General features: G+C 45.5%; 1 protein-coding gene across 5 annotated transcripts in view; it reads right to left on the reverse strand.

Annotated features, from left to right (window-relative positions):
- Positions 1 to 19,112, reverse strand: part of NOL6 (nucleolar protein 6) — an 84,266-nt gene that overhangs the window by 22,145 nt on the left and 43,009 nt on the right. For all 5 annotated transcript variants that reach the window (XM_087885464.1, XM_060684455.2, XM_087885463.1 and 2 more), the window contains 3 exons: positions 10,539 to 10,636; positions 2,490 to 2,614; positions 1,287 to 1,376 (listed from right to left, as the gene is read on the reverse strand). In XM_087885464.1, coding sequence (XP_087741590.1) covers positions 1,287 to 1,376; positions 2,490 to 2,614; positions 10,539 to 10,636 — 313 coding nt within the window. The remainder of the gene's footprint in view (positions 1 to 1,286; positions 1,377 to 2,489; positions 2,615 to 10,538; positions 10,637 to 19,112) is intronic.

The following is a 19,112-nucleotide window of genomic DNA, read 5'->3' on the forward strand; positions in this document are numbered from 1 at the left end:
GAAGACCTCCAAGGTCCCTTCCAGCTCTGTTATTCTAAACTGAAGATTGTCCACCAGGACTTCCAGATTCTTCTCCTAGTTACTACTATTGCGCCAGGTACCACCTATTTTCTATCTGTGCATTTGGTTTTTCCGGCCAAAGTGTAGAGCCTTGCTTTTTTCACCAATGAACTGTATTTTATTCGATAGGGCCCAATGCTCAGACCTGTCAAAAACCTTTTGAATCTTGAGTCGATCTTCTGAAGGATTTCCCCTGGGGTCTAGGACAATTTGCCCATGGCCAACTCCCCACGGCCAACGTGCATGGACAACTTGACACGGCCAACTCGCTGCGGGACAATAATTACGCTAATATCAATGAAACGGTGGAACAGAATAATTAAAGAAGAGATGCAAAAGGAGAGGCAGAATGAAAGGTGAAATATTATGAAGTATGGGGAAATTGGTACAATTGGTTGAAGAACAAGACAAAAACATGATTTTAGGATATGACTTGTTATGCACTTGAAGTACGAGCTATATTGCATAGAATATTGAACAGCTAAGGATGAAGTTTATTTGACGTATGATTCCGTAAATTGTATAAACACTGTACCTCTGAAGGAGATAGAGATTGTATATCTTTTTTTCTTTCTTTCTTTTATAATGGAAAAATTTAATAAAGTATATTAAAAAAAAAAAAGAAAAAGAAAGGTGAATGACACAAAAATGAAAAAATGATTTTTTTTGTATATTTTAAATAATTAAATTGAATTCTCCAATTGTCCTGTGGGGAGTTGACCGTGGGGAGTTGGCCATGGAGAATTGGCCTTGGTGAGTTGGCCATGGAGAGTTGCCTGTGGGGAGCTGACCATGAGGAATTGACTGTGGGGAGTTGACCATGGGGAGTTGGCCGTGGTGAGTTGGCAATGGAGTTGACCATGGGGAGTTGACTGTGGGGAGTTGACCTTGGTGAAATGGCCATGAGGAGTTGATTGTGGGGAGTTGACCGTGGGGAGTTGACCATGGGGAGTAGACTGTGAGGAGTTGGCCTTGGTGAGCTGGCCATGGAGAGTTGGCCATGGAGAGTTGACCGTGGTGAGTTGACTGTGGGGAGTTGTCTGTGGGGAGTTCACTGGGGAGCTGGCCATGGTGAGCCGGCTTTGGTGAGTTGGCCGTGGCAAGTTGCCTCATTCCGATTTCCTCTAGCTTGAGCGATAAGAAGGGCATTCAAAGTAGGACATGGGCATCCTGGGGTGGTCCACCTCTGGTGAAAAGGACCTCTGGCCTCCTCTTGAAGAACTCACCTTCACATCCTGGGTTCCCAGAGGGTCCATCAGCTGCTTGTCCAACACCTGAAGGGCCTCTTGGGCCAGTACAAGGAGGCGCTGAAGGATCTGGGGAAGGGAAGAGGAAGAGCTCTTAAGGAGAGGTCAACCAGGCAGGGCGAGTAGAACCGAAAGAAAGGTGACTGATGGGCTGATTTTCACACTTACGACCATTGCAGCATCCTTATGATCACGGTTGTTAAATGGTCATTAAATCACTTTTTTCAGTACAGGTAGACCTCGACTTATAACAGTTCATTTAGTGACCATTCAAAGTGGCAACGGCACTGAGAAAAGTGACTTAGGGCCATTTTTCACAGTTGTGACCTTTCTGGCATCCCTGGCGATGGAAATTTCAGTCCCAATTACCGTTGTAACCTGAGGACTATCTGTATTTTATTTCTCAGCTCTGAGTGCTGGATTGAAAGCTTGGTGGTGACAAGAGAATATCTGTAGCTCAGAGTTCAACTGTGGGGTCCCTGATGCTCTCCAAGCTTGGAAGGTTTTCTTTTAGATGTTTCATGACCCAACTAGGTAACAGCATCAGTGCAAGAAGGGAGTGAGGTTTGCTATTTTTAGTTGATTACCAACTCAGTAAATAACAGAACTACCAAGAAGTTCTCCACCAACACTGACAGGCAAGCCACGACTACATAAACCTAGAGCAAACCCCATCCCCTTGTAGCCCTGACGATGTTATGTAGTTTGGTAATGAAACTTCGGCAAGGAAGTCACCAAGAACCCAAGTCCTCCTCCTCCTCCTCCTCTCCATAAATCCCACACTCAGTAGCACTGATGATGTGACCTAGTTGGGTCAGGAAATGTCTACAAGAAAACCACCAAGCTCAGGACCTCACAGTCCTCCTCCTCCTCCTCTCCACAAACTCCTCTCCCTTCTAGCACTGAGGATGTCACCTAGTTGGGTCATGAAACGTCTACAAGAAAACCACCAAGATGAGAGACCACCAAGGACCCCACAAGGCTGACTGGGCAATGAGATTTCACCGGTTCTCTTGCAACCAAGTGAGAACAACAGACTTGGGCCACGTGAAAGACAGGCCTTCATACCGGACTTTTCATTCATCTGTGCCAACGGAAAGGTCCAGCAGCTGATCTCATTCCGCAGTGAGAAGTAGAGAAAAGAAGACACTGCCCAGGTAAGGGGGCCACAGCTGGACGTACCTGAGGCGATGGCTTCTCTCTGGTCCACACTGATAATTTCTGGTCTTTCGGGGTAGCAATGAACATGGCCGGGAGACGAGGCCGAGCTTCCAAGAAGTGGCTTCTGATGGCTACACAATCTGCCTCTGGATGAAAGAAAACCCAAAATGTCACCATGTCAGAAAGACAGTTGCCCATCCCTGAATTGCTTTTGTATTTAACCATTTATTCGCAATCATATTTTTAGGAAAATTCAAAGGGAAAGAGAGAGAGAGAGAGAGAGAGAGAGAGAGAGAGAGAGAGAGAGGGAGGGAGGGAGGGAGGGAGGGAGGGAGGGAGGGAGAGTTTGGTCTACTGCAGAGATGTCAAACTTGGGTCGTCATGGCAGTGTCACGTGACGTATCGGGACTTCCCCCCTCCCTTTGCTAAACTGGGAAGGGGCGGGGCCAGCAGGTGACAGTCGGGCTGCGGGCGGTGAGTTTGACACCCCTGATCTACTGGTTAAGGCACCAAGCTAAAAAGAGGGAGACGGTGAGTTCTAGTCCCCCCTTAGGCACGAAAGCTGGCTGGGTGACTTTGGGCCAATCACCAGGAGACAGTGAGTTCTAGTCCAGAAAGATAGTTGGGCGACTTTGATCCAATCACCAGGAGACGATGAATTCTAGTCCCGTCTTATGCACGAAAGACAGCTGGGTTACTTTGGGCCAATCACCAGGAGCCAGTGAGTTCTAGTCCCACTTTAGGCATGAAAGCCAGATGGGTGACTTTGGGCCAATCACCAGGAGATGGTGAATTCTAGTCCCGTCTTATGCACGAAAGATAGTTGGGCAACTTTGATCCAATCACCAGGAGATGGTGAATTCTAGTCCCATCTTATGCACGAAAGACACCTGGGTGACTTTGGGCCAATCACCAGGAGACAAAGTGAGTTCTAGTCCCGCCTTATGCACGAAAGATGGTTGGGTGACTTTGTGCCAATCACCTGGAGACAAGGTGAGTTCTAGTCCCACCTTAGGCATGAAAGCTAGATGGGTGACTTTGGGCCAATCACCAGGAAACGTTGAGTTCTAGTCCCGCCTTATGCACGAAAGCCAGCTGGGTGACTTTGTGCCAATCACCATAACTTTTCACTGTACTGACACTGCTGCCTTGTTCTATGTTTGTCTGTCACAATATACTACACTAATTAAAAAAAGAGAATGACAAGGCAAACTGTTGGGAGGGGTAAATCCCCCCCCCCCCCAAGGATGGAAAGAAAACAGGTTTTTCTGGCAGAAATTTTGCATTTCAAGGCAGCAAAAACTTAATGGGGTGATTTAATCAAAGGGCTTGCATTTCGTTAAGAACCAAGCTGACCCAGCCAAGATCTGCCTTTGATGTATCCCTCATGTAGACGCACAACGCAGATTTTCATACACCCGTCTAGGAGGGCAGTTTTTGTTAACTTGACTGCCCCGGGTTCCAAAACTGATTATCACATTTAGCTGAGTTTTAATAATGCCTCCTGACTGAGTCTCTTGGCTCTCTGGGCCCCGAGAAGGCAGAATCATCATTTTGAGAGAGAGATGTTTTGTTAAGGGGCACGAAGTGGGGTGTTTTTGATACTCATTTATAACCAGAGAGAATATTTGTAGCTCAGGGTTGAACGGTGGGGTCCTTGGTGTTCTCTGAGCTGGGTGGTTTTGTTGCAGGCGTTTCGTGACCCAGCTAGGGAACATCATCAGTGCTAGAAATGAGTGGGGTTGGAGGAGGAGGAAGAGGAGGAAGAAAAGGACGGTGTGGTTTCTGGTGCTTTCTGAGGTTGGAAGTTTTCTTGCAGACGTTTCATTACCTAACTGTAGGTAATGAACTTATATACAAGTTGCTTGCCCTGACAATGTTACTGTGAATGTTTATTTATTTATTTATTTATTTTTCAGATTTCTATACTGCCCTTCTCCTTTTGGACTCAGGGCGGTGAACAGCCAAAGTAAAACACTTTATACACAAAAGTTAAAACAGATTTAAAATAATTTGGCCCATAATTTAAAACATTTCAATTTAATGTTCTTGGTGGTTCTTTATTAAGCTGTTGTTTAGTTTTTGACCTTTGGTCTAGCATAGAGAGAGAGAGAGAGAGAGAAAGAGATGATAGATAGATAGATAGATAGATAGATAGATAGATAGATAGATAGATAGATAGATAGATTTTTATGTAAGTTTTCACGGGTATATATGTGTGTACAATTAATATCCCGGGTTTCTTCCCGTGTAATTGTAAACATATCCTTAAAAGGGTAGTAGCAACGTTTCAACGAAATCACATTTCGTCACACAATCACACAACGTCGCTACTACCCTTTTAAGGATATGTTTACAATTACACGGGAAGAAACCCGAGATATTAACTGTACACATAGATAGATAGATAGATAGATAGATAGATAGATAGATAGATAGATAGACGTGTTGTGACCCCGACTCCCGAGCCTGTCCTAACAGAGAAAAAGGACTCAGCAGGTGATGGGGAGGAACTGACAAGGCCTCCCTCTCCAGGACCCTCCTCTCTGGCAATGCCTCAGGTTCCATCCGAAGGCCAGGAGGAACAGCCTGGGAAATGCCAGGAGGAAAGCATATCAGAGCACCAATTGATAGGGAGCAAGGAGGATGAATCCTGGCTTGATCCCAGGCAGCATCGGAGGGAGAAGCGTGCACAGCAACGGAAGAGGCGTGGGAGGGCCAGAGATTGAGCTGAGTCACGGAGCCACGCCCCACCGGGAAATAAAAGTGGGTGGGATTGCTCTTCAGGCTTTGTGACGGACAAAGTTAAAAACCTGAAAGTCACATCGTGATCTCTGAAATTCGGCTTGGATATATTTTGGACTGAACATTGACTAAACTCTTGTCTGGTGGATAATTTGTTGCTCCTGGAACGGACTGAAGATAAGTCCTCTTCTGCTTTATGGGAGCGAAAACGGTCTTGGCAGACATTCGGCAGTTTGCTGCCAAAACCTTGGCCTGCCAAGAATTCTAATCTGTTTACCTAATAAAATATTGGCAGGCGTGCTTGGTATTACGTTTGCCTGTGTGAGGAAGGGGGACAGAACAGGATGATAGATAATAGAGATAGAGAGATAGAGAGATAGACGGATGGAGATAAATAGATAGATATGATAGAGATAGGTGATAGACAGACAGACAGAGACAGACAAATAGATGATAAACAGATAGACAGACAAATAGATATAGACAGACAGACACCAATAGAGGAGAATATTTGTACTGGTTTGAAATATGGAGTCCTTAATGTTCTCTGAGATTGCTTGTTTTCTTACAGACGTTTCATGACCCAACTAGGTAACGTCATCAGCACTAGACTTGCCCATGCTAAACCCAACATTTCTAGCACTGAAGATGCTACCTAAATTGGGTAACGAAAAGTCTGCAAGAAAACACCCAAGATCAGAAGATACCAAGAACCCCACCCTCCTCCTCCTCCTCCTCCAATCCCCCCTCCTTTCTAGAACTGATGAGGTTATTTCTGAAAGGAAAACCACCAAGCTCAGTTCAACTCCCAGCTACAAATATTCTCCTTTATTTGTACTGTATTTTGCACCAGCTGAAGCCCCTGAACGGTCTCCAAGGGCAGCCCCCGCGTGGACCTCTTCAAAGTGGCCCAATTTTGTAACCCGCTTGGGTTGAGGTCCCTTAGCTCATCCACCTTCTTTTCTTTCAGCATAAATCCTGTTTTTCACAGGTTGATACTGCAAAGGGAGCCTGTTTCAGCTTGAAAAGCAGGGGGCTGTTCTTTCCGAAATCGAATCCGGTTAATTTTCGGGATAATTTCTCAGCCAGGATTTATTTTCTTTCTTCTGCAAAGCAAGTGGCCAAACAGGATTTTGAGCTGGAAAAGGGCCTCCGCCCTTTAAAAGGAAGTGGGGGGAATACTCTTTTAGTCAAAAGTACACAACTAGGACGGAGCTGCCAGAAATGGCAAAATTGAGTGGTTTTAATTAGAGAAAAGAACAGATTCGGGTTTTGTTTCAGCTTCTGCTCTTCTCCAGAAAACAGGAAAAAAAAAAAAAATGGAGTTATTGAGTCCTGGTTTGATTGATTCGACCCACAGGTAGTTCCTCGGTTTACGACCACAATTGAGCCCAAAATTTCTGTTGCCGAGCCAGGCAGTTGTTAAGTGAATTTTGTCCCATTTTATGAACTTTCTTGCCACCGTTGTTAAGTGAATCACTGTTGTTAAACGAGTCACATGGTTGTTAAGGAAATCTGCCTTCCCTTGTCGACTCTGCAAGCTGGAAGGTCGCAAAAGGGGATCAAAAGTGACCCTGGGACACTGCAACTGTCATAAATACGAGTCAGTTGCCACACGTCTGAATTTTGATCGCCTGACCGCAGGGACGCTGCAACGGACATAGTATGAAAAAACGGTCCTAAGTCATTTTTTTCAGCGCTGTTGTAACCTTGGACGGTCACTAAATGAACGGTCATAAGTCAAGGACTACCTATAATTTCTAAAATCATAGAAATGGCTATGTGATTATTAAGCACGTAAAAGGAAAAAAAAGTCAAAAAAAAAAGTTTATTCTGTATTTTATTCTGGCACTGAAATCTATTTTTAATCTACTTTTATAAACCTTTCCACCTGTATCTTATATTTCTCTTCCTTTCTTATCCTTTCCAATTGCCCTACTCTTTTTACTTTACGTTTGTATATATTACATTATTATAATTTCAAGGAAATTTATTTTAAAAACAACATACGCTTCTTGCGGACGTTTCCTGACCCAAGTAGGTAACAACCTCAGTGCCAGAAGGGAGTGGGGTTTGTGGAGAGGAGGAGGAGGAGGAGGAGGAGGAGGAGGAGGAGGAGGAGGAGGAGGAGGAGGATGGGTCCTCAATGCTCTCTGTGCTTGGTTGTTTCCTTGCTGACCTTTTACAACCCAACTACTTAACAACCTCAGTGCCAGAAGGGAGTGAGATTTTTCTCCCTATTTACGTACAAGTAGCTGGCCCTTGTAAATAGCAGGAAAAAAGCAGCAACAGGAGGACAAGGACAAAGAAATTTATATGCCACCTTACCGATTTGCAGACATGTTCTCCTAGCCAGAGCCTCTAGGAAATGCTTCAGTGTTTAACTCTGAAACGCCTCTTAGGAAATTAACGCAGGAGTTCCCTTGAAAAAGGCTGACATCTATGCCACCTAGTGCACTATATTGAACTAGGCGCTAATTTCAATTCTAGCATTAATTATATCCAGGCCAGATATTCTAAAGAACTAAAGATCCCACTCCAAAAACTAAGAAGGAGGCCACAAAATGGCATCTTTTAAAAAAACGATTCTTTTAATTATTTTAGTTCTATCTAAATCTGCTGTTTTAAGCTTAAGCCTCTTATACAGGCAGCTTCGACTTATCAACAGTTTATTTAGTGACCATTCAAAGCTACAACGACACTGAAAAAAGTGACTTACGACCGTTTTTCACACTTATGACCGTTGCAGTATCCCCCCCAGTGACGCTTGGCAACGGACTGACTTGTATTTATGACGGCTGCAGGGTCTCCTTTTGTGACCTACCGACAAGCAACGTCAATGGGGGAAACCAGATTTCACTTAACAACCGGGTTACTAGACTAACTGCCATGATTCACTTAACAACCGTGGCATGGAAGGTCGTAAAATGGGGCAAAACCCACTGAACAAATGTCTCACCTAACCATTTAAATCTTGAGCTCCTTTGTCGACGTAAGCCATAAAGCTGTGTTTTTTTGTTTTTTGTTTTTTTTTATTTATTTTTATATGCCGCCCTTCTCCGGAGACTCAGGGCGGCTTACAATGCGTTAAGCAATAGCCTTCATACTTTTCTATATTTTATACAAAGTCAGCTTATTGCCCCCACAATCTGGGTCCTCATTTTACCCACCTTAGAAAGGATGGAAGGCTGAGTCGACCTTGAGCCTGGTGAGAATTGAACTCGCAGTAATTGCAGGCAGCTGGATGTTAAATGCTGCCTTAGTAGGAGGCATTAGCCTCCTACACCACTCAGGCTCCTTTGTTTATGTGCCATTGTGTGTGAGTTGCCAAGAGCCCAAATTTTCATCACGAGACCGTGGGAATGCTGCAATGGTCATAAGTGCGAGAACCGGACATACCTCACTTTTTAAAAGTGCCATTGTTAATTTTGAAGGGCCACAAAAGAACGGTTGTTAAGTTGTCGACTGTCCGTATATGATTGAAAGCACGCAATGCCTCGCCTGACCTCAGAGAGGGGTGAGAAGGGAGTGGGAAATAGGGGGTGGGGGTGGGAGAACCCTATCATTTTGCAACCTCTTCAGGTTACGCCCCGGTCAGGTAAACAGGTCTACGCAGAAATACCTAGGCGCCTACTCAGGTGTGGCATGTCAAGGTTGTGCGTTTGACAAGTGTGGAAAAGAACTGAGCAGGTCTCACCCCTTCTGCAGTCTTTCTCCCCGGCGCTTCAAAACTATTTAATTCAGTGTTTCTCAGCCTTGGTAGCTTCCAACTCTGTTATTCTGTTAAAACGATACCACGGCACTCAAAAAAGTGAATTCTGACCGTTTTTCATTCTTAGACTTAGAAGAGTTAGAATAACTTTATTGTCACTTTGAATGTCCACTGATCGGCACATATTAAAATGAAATTATGTTGCAGGCAGCTCTCATAGGGTCTCTACCTCTAACATAAACATAAACACGACAAGAGAAAGAAAGAAAGAAAGAAAGAAAGAAAGAAAGAAAGAAAGAAAGAAAGAAAGAAAGAAAGAAAGGGAAAGGAAAGGAAAGGAAAGGAAAGGAAAGGAAAGGAAAGGAAAGGAAAGGAAAGGAAAGGAAAGGAAAGGAAAGGAAAGGAAAGGAAAGGAAAGAAAAAAGTTCAGATGTATACATGTACATGGCGAGAGAAACGAATCTTGCGAGTTTACCAGACGGATGCCCTAGAGAACAAAACTGTCACAGAATCTGGAAGTCCTGCTAGAGATACTTCGAAACCCCCTCCCAGAGGGGAGCAACAGAAACAGACCATGAGTAGGTGTGTGGGGTCTCTAACAAGGCTTTGAGCTCTATGCACATAGCCCTTGTAAGCAGTATCCTGAATAACGGGAAGCAAGCTTCCTATAATCTTCTCCGCTGTCCTCACCTCTCTCTATAGGGACTTTCTATTTCAGGCACCGTGGCCACCAAACCAAACAGGGATGCGGTTTGTTAAAACGCTCTCAATTGTGGCTCTGTAAAAAGTGACCAGGACAGAAGGAAAAAGACTCAAGGCACAGCCCTGTGGGGAACCTGTACTCAAAGCTCTCTTAACGACCGTTGCATCCAGTATCTTCCTGGTTACGTGATCAAAATTTGTGGGATCGTGCGATCCCCCGTTAGTGACTTCTGATAATCCCAGTCAACAGGGAAGCCAAATTCACTTAACCGTGTCGCTAACTGAACAAGTGCCAGCGATTTCACTTGCCAACGGCGGCAAGGAACGTCGTAGAAAGGAGCAACGTTCACTTAGGAGCAACGTCTCGCTTAGCAACAGACATTTTGAGCTCTATTGTGGTCGTACGTTGAGGATACTTGTACAAATAACCACACTGCACAACTTAGAGGAGTTGGAAGATCCATCTACCTCAGGCCATCACCCAACCTGGCTGGAAAATTCCAGAAACGCTGGGCTGACAATTGTTGGAAACAGCAACAACAAAAATCCAGCAAGCCTCAACTTATATTCGACAATGTGATTTAGTACATTTATATTGGGGGCAGGGGAGGATTGGGAACAAAAGGTTCGGGATGGTCTTTAAGCTGCCGTGTCAATTGGATTACAACCACCTGCCCTGCGGCCCAGATCGGATGACAACATCCCTTACAACAAGGTGTAAAGAAAGCAGGGATGATTAATCCGTGTGTTTGCAGTGCCGCTTTCCGTCTTTTGTGTCTTCGGAGACACCCCTGGGCCAGGCAATCTCGGGGGAAAGAATTTCTCACCTCCATCCAACCGCCTCTTGAGCCGTTGGATCTACCCCCAAAAAACTAAGACAAGTGGAAATTTCATCCCCTCCGCTGGCTCACCTTTGAGGTCTCCATTGAGGTTCACCAACAGAAGGCTGTTCTTCCAGTCAAAGGTGGCGAGCAGGTGAAGGAAGCGAAGGAAGCCCACCTGGGGAGAGCTGCGGGCGGAGGAAAATAATCGGAAGCAGGTGAGAAGTATTATATCTCAACACCAGATTGAAACAAAGCCTCTAACGACAGAGAATAGAAAAGAAAAGCTTTGGGCTGCGAGTAGAAAAGCAAACACACAAATCACTCCATCAGAATAGAGCTGGAAGGGACCTTGGAGGTCTTCTAGTCCAACCCCCTGTTCAAGCAGGAAACCCGATACCATTTCAGACAAAATGGCTGTCCAATTTCTTCTTAAAAACATCCAGTGTTGGAACACCCACAACTTCTGGTGGCAAGCTGTCCCACTGGTTAATTTTCATTTCATTTCATTTTCATTTTATTTGATTTATATACCGCCCTCCTCCCGAAGGACTCAGGGCGGTGAACAGGCACAAGATAAAACACATAGAATGCAAAAATTTAAGAGCAGAAGTAAAATCGGATTAAATCAATTGTTCTGTCAGGAAATTTTTCCTTAGTTCTAGGGTTGCTTTTCTCCTCGATTCATCTCCATCGTTTCTTGTCTTGCCTTCTGGTGCTTTGAAAAGTAAGTTGAGCCCCCACTTCTTTGTGGCAGCCCCTCAAATACTGGAATATTGCTATCGCGTCCCCCCCCCACTCCTCCTTTTCTCTAGACTAGCCAAAACCCAAATCCTGCAATTGTTCTTCATATGTTTTAGTCTCCAGGCCTTTAATCATCTTAGTTGCTCCTCTCTGCGCTTTTTTTCCACAAGAGAAAACTTGATTTATTGAGAAGTTAAATAAAATTAAAGAAGTTAAATAAAATAAATAAGTAAGTAAGTAAGTAAGTAAGTAAATAAATGTTAAGTGGAGTTGGGTTCTACCGTACTTAATTCTTGGTAAGAATCATGAAATTGCAGTTGTTCCTTGCAAAAGAATCCAAAAAGGAGCTACTGCAGTAGCCCCTTGTCCTGCTAACAAATTTTATACAGGTAGCCCTCAACCTAAGACCAGAATTGAGCCCAAAATTTAGGTTGCTAAGTGAGACATTTGTTAAGTGAGCCTTGCCCCATTTTATGAACTTTCTTGCCCCATTTGTTAAGTGAATCACTGCCGTTGTTAAATTAGTCACACAGTTGTTAAATGAATCTGGCTTCCCCATCAACTTGGCCTGTTTGTTGTTGTTAGTTGTGAAGTTGTGTCCAACCCATCGCGACCCCATGGACAACGTTCCTCCAGGCCTTCCTGTCCTCTACCATCCTCTGAAGTCCATTGAAGCTCACGCCAACTGTTTCAGTGACTCATTCTCTGCCGTCCCCTTCTTCTTCTTTTGCCCTCAATCCTTCCCAGCATTAGGCTCTTCTCCAGGGAGTCCTTCTTTCTCCTTAGGTGGCCAAAGGATTTGAGTTTCCTCTTCAGGATCTGGCCTTCTAGAGAGCAGTCAGGGTTGATCTCTTCTAGGACTGACCGGTTGGATCGCCTTGCAGTCCAAGGGACTCGCAGGAGTCTTCTCCAGCACCAGAGTTCAAGGGCCTCCATTCTTTGGCCTTCTCAGCCTTCCTTATGGTCCAACTTTCACAGCCAGACATTGCAAACTGGGAAGACCATAGCCTTGACTATATGCACTTTTGTTGGCAGGGTGATGTCTCTGCTTTTTAGTATGCTGTCTAGCTTTGCCATATCTTTTCTCCCCAGGAGCAAGCCTCTTTTAATTTCTTGGCTGCAGTCCCCATCTGCGGTGATCTTGGAGCCCAGGAAGATAAAATCTGTCACTCCCTCCATTTCTTCCCCATCTATTTGCCAGGAATTGAGAAGGCCGGATGCCATGATCTTAAGTTTTCTTAATGTTGAGTTTCAAGCCAACTTTTGCACTCTCCTCCTTCACCCGCGTCAAGAGGCTCTTGAGTTCCTCTTCGCTTTCTGCCATTAGAGTGGCATCATCTGCGTATCTGAGGTTGTTGATATTTCTCCCGGCAATCTTAATTCCAATTTTTGATTCATCTAGCCCCGCCTTTCTCATGATGCGCTCTGCATATAAGTTAAATAGGCAGGGCGACAGGATACCAGTTAGACTGTCGTAAAAGGGGGGGCTCACATGACCCCTGTGATGCTATAACCGTCGTAAATTGAGTCAGTTGTCCAGCATCCATAAATTACATGACCACGGAGATGGTGCAACGGTCATAAGTATGAAAAATAGTCCTAAATCATTTTTTTTTTCAGTGCAGTTGTAACTTTGAACGGACACTAAGGGAACTGTGGTAAGTCGAGGACTACCCGCAAAAAGGCCTAACCTCGTGAGGCTGTGCCTTTTAATCAAATTTCTTAGCAGAAAAGAGTTAGCTACCAGTTTCCTAAGGATTTTTAGCCACTGTAAGTAATTCTCAATTTACAACCATTTACCTGGTGACTGTTTGAAGTTACAACAGCACCGAAAAAAGTGACTTACGACTGTTTTTCACACCTACGACTGTTGCAGCATTTCCCCCATGCTCACGTGATTTACATTCGGATACTGGAACTCTGGTTCATGCTTATGATAGTTGCAGAGTCCTGGGGTCACGTGATCCCCTTTTGCGACCGTCTGGCAAGCCAAGTCAACGTGGAAGCCAGATTCACTTAACAACTGTGTCACTAATTTGACAACTGCAGTGATTCACTTAACAACGGTGACAAAAAAGCTCGTAAAATGGGGCAAGACTCACTTAACAAATGTCTCGCTTAGGAACATAGGTCAACTGTGGTCGTAAGCCGACGACTACCTGTAATAAAATTTATCAGGAGTAAAGAGAGGGCTACCTATTTCCTGAGGATTTTTAGCTACTACAGGTTAATTAACACAGTTCTCCTGCTAATTAATGGCATTGGTTGATTACGGATAAGCACCAAAGAGATTCTCTGCAGAATAAGGTAGCCCTCGACTTACGGCCACAATTGAGCCCAACATTTCTGTCGTTAAGTGAGACATTGGTGAAGTAAGCTTTGCCCCATTTAACCACCTTTCTCGCCCCAGTTGCTAAGTGAATCACTGCAGTGGACACATTAGTAATCCGGTTGTTAAGTGAATCTGGCTTCCCCCTGGATTTGGCTCTCAGGTGGTCACAAAAGGGGATCAGCTGACCTTGGGACACAGCAACGGTCGTAAGTATGAGTCAGTTGCCAAGCCTCTGAATTTTGATCCCGTGATCACGGGGCAGCTTACAAAGGCCATTAAGAGTGAAAAATGGTCCTAAATTATTTTTTTCAGTGCCTTTCTAACTTTGAAGGGTCATTAAATGAGCTGTTGCAAATTGAGGACTACCTGGAATGCTAATTTTGCCAGTGGTGGAAAGATTTACCCAACAGCAGTTGTTAAGGATTAGCATTTACCTGTCTGCTTTCATCACCTTCTAGACGTATTATGACTTCTGGAATTTTGTAATTGCAGACAGATCAAACAAACAGGATGGGAAAAAAATATTTTGTTTTGCAGTTCACCTGTTTGTGAGACAGACTTGCCATACATATCCAAGTGGGATCAAAATGAATCATAAATCCCAAGACATTGATAGTTGAAAAAGTGGGATTTAAGATAACGACAAGAGAATCCCAAAGGTATTTTTTCAAGAGGCAGCTGGACTTTCTGGTTTTTCTTTTGAAGTCGTTTCGCTCTTCATCCAAGAAGCTTCTTCAGCTCTGACAGGATGGTGGGGAATGGAAGGATTCTGACCTGTCAGAGCTGAAGAAGCTTCTTGGATGAAAAGTGAAACGTCTTCAAAGAAAAAACAAGAAAGTCCAGTTTTATTGAGGATTCATAGAACTGAAACTGGACAATACTTCAAAGGAGGATAAGGGAAGGGACAAACAATGACCTGGAGGATTGAGAATCTCCATAGACAGAGAACAATTAGTAAGTGAAGGATTTGCTTGTGATTGGTTTAATTGTTATAGAATTTTTTCAAATTTCGATTTGAAAAATTTTGGTTTCACAGGAACTAAATCTGAACTGGACGCTAATTTACGTTCCGGAGATGACCACTTGATTTCTAAAGTATATAAAATGTTACTCAAGATAAAGATAAAACTTTGTGGCATGCAGAATGTGATAGATTAACATACATACTTAAAGATAGACAAGAATCAATTTTCAATCAAAGCTGAGATAAATGGTACCAATAGATAGAAGTAAAAATGTCATGAGGTAGATGATAGGGAAGCATGTAGTAAACAGCAAGCTAAATATAAATAAGGGAACATTAGATATAAGAAGATTTAACAAATGCAAGATGCAGTATGATAAACCAAATTGAAGCTGTAGTATGATGATATGTAATGTTATTTAGAAACTGTATATATAGGGGGGTTGAATCAACCTCAGTTGTATGTATGTGACTGTGTTTCGTTATAGTCTTTATTCTGTTTTTTGTTTCTAATTTATAATAAAATTTTACAAAAAAAAAAAAGATAAATCTAGAAGATGAATACCAAGAGCCTTGGTAGTACAGTGGTTTAAAGCACCCTGTTATTTATTTATTTATTTATTTATTTATTTATTTATTAAATTTATATACCGCCCTATTCCTAAGGGACTCAGGGCGGTGAACAGCGAACGATAAAAATACATGTAATACAAATGTTAATAATAAAAAACCAATTAAAATATACTAAACATTCTGGTCCTAGATAATTCAAGACATCCTAGTTTAAAATAAAATCAAAAAGCAATATAAAGGGAAAGTTAGGCCAGGCCGGCCTGCTGAAACAGGAATGTTTTGAGGGCACGGCGGAAAGTGCGCAGATCCGGAATCTTCTGTATCTCTGGGGGAAGCTCGTTCCAGATGACGGGTGCCCCCACAGAAAAGGCTCTCCCCCTGGGGGCCGCCAGTCGACATTGTTTGGCTGACGGCACCCTGAGAAGCCCCTCTCTATGGGAGCGTACTGGGCGGTGAGAGGCTATTGGTGGCAGAAGGCGGTCTCGTAAGTACCCCGGTCCTAAGCCATGGAGTGCTCTAAAGGTGGTAACTAAGACCTTGAAGCGCACCCGGAAGACTACAGGGAGCCAGTGCAGCTCGCGCAGGAGGGGAGCCACATGGGAGCGCCATGCTGCTCCCATAACTACCCGCGCGGCCGCATTCTGGACCAGCTGGAGCCTCCGGGTGCTCTTCAAGGGGAGCCCCATGTAGAGAGCATTACAGTAGTCCAGGCGTGAAGTGACGAGGGCATGAGTGACCGTTTTTAACGAGTCCCGATCCAGAAAGGGACGCAACTGGCGAATCAGGCGAACCTGATAAAAAGACCTCCCGGCCACAGCTGTCAAGTGTTCTTCTAAAGACAGCCGTGAGTCCAAGAGGACGCCTAAGTTGCGAACCCTCTCCGTGGGGGGCAATGACTCATCCCCAATAGTCAGTGATGGCACCAATTGACTATATCGGGACGTCGGAAACCACAGCCACTCGGTCTTGGATGGGTTGAGCCTGAGTCTGTTCCTCCCCATCCAGATCCGTACAGCCTCCAGGCACTGGGACATCACTTTAAGGGCATCATTGGGGTGGTCCGGGGTGGAGATGTATAGCTGAGTATCATCAGCATACTGATGATACTTCACCCCAAAACCACGGATGATCTCACCCAGCGGCTTCACATAAATGTTGAACAGAAGGGGTGAGAGAACCGACCCCTGTGGCACCCCACATACAAGGGGCCTCGGGGTCGACCTCTGCCCCCCTGTCAACACAGACTGCGACCGATCAGATAGAAAGGAGGAGAACCACCGCAACACGGTGCCTCCCACCCCTAACTCCTCCAACCGGTGCAGCATGATACCATGGTCGATGGTATCAAAAGCTGCTGAGAGGTCTAATAGGACCAGGATAGAGGAGCAACCCCTGTCCCGGGCCCTCCAGAGATCATCTACCAATGCGACCAATGCCGTTTCCGTGCTGAATCCAGGCCTGAAGCCCAACTGGAACGGATCTAGATAAGCCGATTCATCCAAGTACTGAGGAAGCTGTCGCGCTACCACACTCTCAACAACCTTCGCAATGAAGCGAAGGTTGGAGACTGGACGGTAATTAGCCAACACTGCTGGGTCCAGAGAAGGCTTCTTGAGGAGAGGCCTCACCACCGCCTCCTTCAAGGCAGCAGGGAAGACACCCTCTCTCAAGGAAGCATTTATAATCCCCTGGAGCCAGCCTCGTGTAACCTCCCGAGAGGCCAGCACCAGCCAGGAGGGACACGGGTCCAATAAACATGTGGCCGCGCTTAGTCTGCCCAGTATCTTGTCCACGTTTTCCAGAGTCACAGAATCAAACTCTTCCCAGATAATATTCTCAAGACTTGCCTCCATCCTCCCTCCCGAATCTACCCAGTCAGAGTCCAAATTTTCCCGAATCTGAGCGATTTTGTCATACAAATATTGTACAAAGTCCTCGGCTCTACCCTCCAAGGGGTCCTTCCGCGCTTCCTGGTGGAGCAGGGAGCGGGTCACCCTAAACAGGGCGGCCGGGCGATTATCTGATGACGCAATAAGAGCGGAAAAATAGTTACATTTTGCCGCTTTTATTGCCACCAGGTAGGTCTTAATATGAGACCTTACCAGTGTTCGGTCAGATTCAGAACGGCTGGCCCTCCAACTGCTCTCCAGGCGTCTTTTCCGGCGTTTCATCTCCCTCAGCTCCTCGGTGAACCAGGGAGCCAGGTGAGATCGACGCCGGGTCAGAGGCCGCAAAGGCACGACCCGGTCCAAAGCTCCAGCGGCCACCCTATCCCAGATAGCCACTAGGTCTTCAGTCGAGCCGTGTGCCAGAGCCTCAGGAAATGGCCCAAGCTCCGTCTGGAACCTATCCGGGTCCATCAGGCGCCTGGGGCGGAACCACCTCATCGGTTCCGCCTCCCTGCAGCGGGGTGTGGCGGTTCGAAGGTCAAAGCGAAGGAGGGAGTGATCTGACCATGACAAGGGCTCGATCGCTATATCCCCTATCTCGAGACCACTCAGCCACTGACCAGAGACAAAAACCAGGTCCAGCGTGTTTCCCCCAGTGTGAGTAGGGCCATGAACTAACTGGGTCAGGTCCATGGCCGTCATGGAAGCCATGAACTCCTGAGCCACCTCAGACGCCTCACCGACGGATGGCAGGTTGAAGTCCCCCATGACCATAAGTCTAGGGGTATCAATCGCCACCGCGGCTATAACGTTGAGTAGTTCAGGCAAGGCCGCTGCCACGTGGCAGGGAGCCAGGTACGTAACCAGCAGGCCCATCTGCACCCCATGACCCCACTTCACAAGGAGGGATTCACATCCGGCCGTCTGAGGAACAGTGGCCTCCCTCGGACTAAGACCCTCTTTAATGATAACTGCCACCCCCCCGCCCCTTCCCTGTGACCTTGGCTGATGAAATGCCCGGAAACCGGGTGGGCACATCTCTATGAGAGGGACTCCCCCCTCCTGGCCCAACCAGGTCTCCGTAATACCCACCAGGTCCGCTCCCCCCTCCTGAACAAGATCACAAATGAGGGGGGCTTTATTTACCACGGACCTGGCATTGCATAGCATCAGCCGAAGGCCCAGGGCCTGAGGGTCTGTGCCACCTGGGGAACGAGAAGAGCATTGGGGGCCGGAGCGTGCCACCGCTTGAAGACAGCGAGCGCGCACTCCCGCAACTTGATGTGGCCCCCTACTCCCACCATATCTGCCCCTCCCACCTACAGTACTGATGTAATGTCTATCAACAGCACAAGTTCTAACCCTCTCCTTGGCCCCAGATTCTGCATCTCCTCCGCCGTGCTCTTCAGATGGACTAGACCCCATCCCTCGCGGGTTAATCCCTGAACCCATACAACCCACCCCCTTCCCGGGAGGCTCCCCAGCCTCATTATTAACACAGCTGCCTGCAATTACTGCAGGTTTGAATCTCACCAGGCTCAAGGTTGACTCAGCCTTCCATCCTTTCTAAGGTAGGTAAATTGAGGACCCAGTTTGTGGGGAAAATAAGCTGACTTTGTATAAAATTTACAAAAGAATGAAGGCTATTGCTTAGCGCATTGTAAGCCGCCCTGAGTCTCCGGAGAAGGGTGGCATATAAATCAAATTAAAAAAAAAAATACGTTAAAGAGTATATGGTAAAACGGGCAAAAAAATGTGGGTGTAATATAACGCTGGATAAATGGGAGAAAGTACGGATGAATGGACTAAAACTTACATTACATTATAGTTTGAAAGAAAACTTTTATAAAATGATGTATCGCTGGTACTTGACCCGATAAGACCAGCAAAATGGTAGAAAGGGATTTCTAACAAGTGCTGGAAATGTAGTTGAAATCCAGGTTCATTTTATCCTACATGGTCTTGCAAATATGTAAAAAACAATTGGATAAACATGAACAATGACAGTCTGTAGAGATTCTCCATCATCCACGTCCTGGTTGTCCCAAAGGTGATTTTTTCAGGAGGCAACTGGACTTCCTTGTTTTTTTCTTTTGAGGACGTTTCGCTTCTCATCCAAGAAGCTTCTTCAGCTCTGATTGTGTGATGGGGAATGGAAGGAT

Source organism: Pantherophis guttatus, chromosome 2 (genome assembly GCF_059756535.1).
Source record: "Pantherophis guttatus breed Tessera chromosome 2, ASM5975653v1, whole genome shotgun sequence".
Classification (NCBI taxonomy): domain Eukaryota; kingdom Metazoa; phylum Chordata; class Lepidosauria; order Squamata; family Colubridae; genus Pantherophis; species Pantherophis guttatus.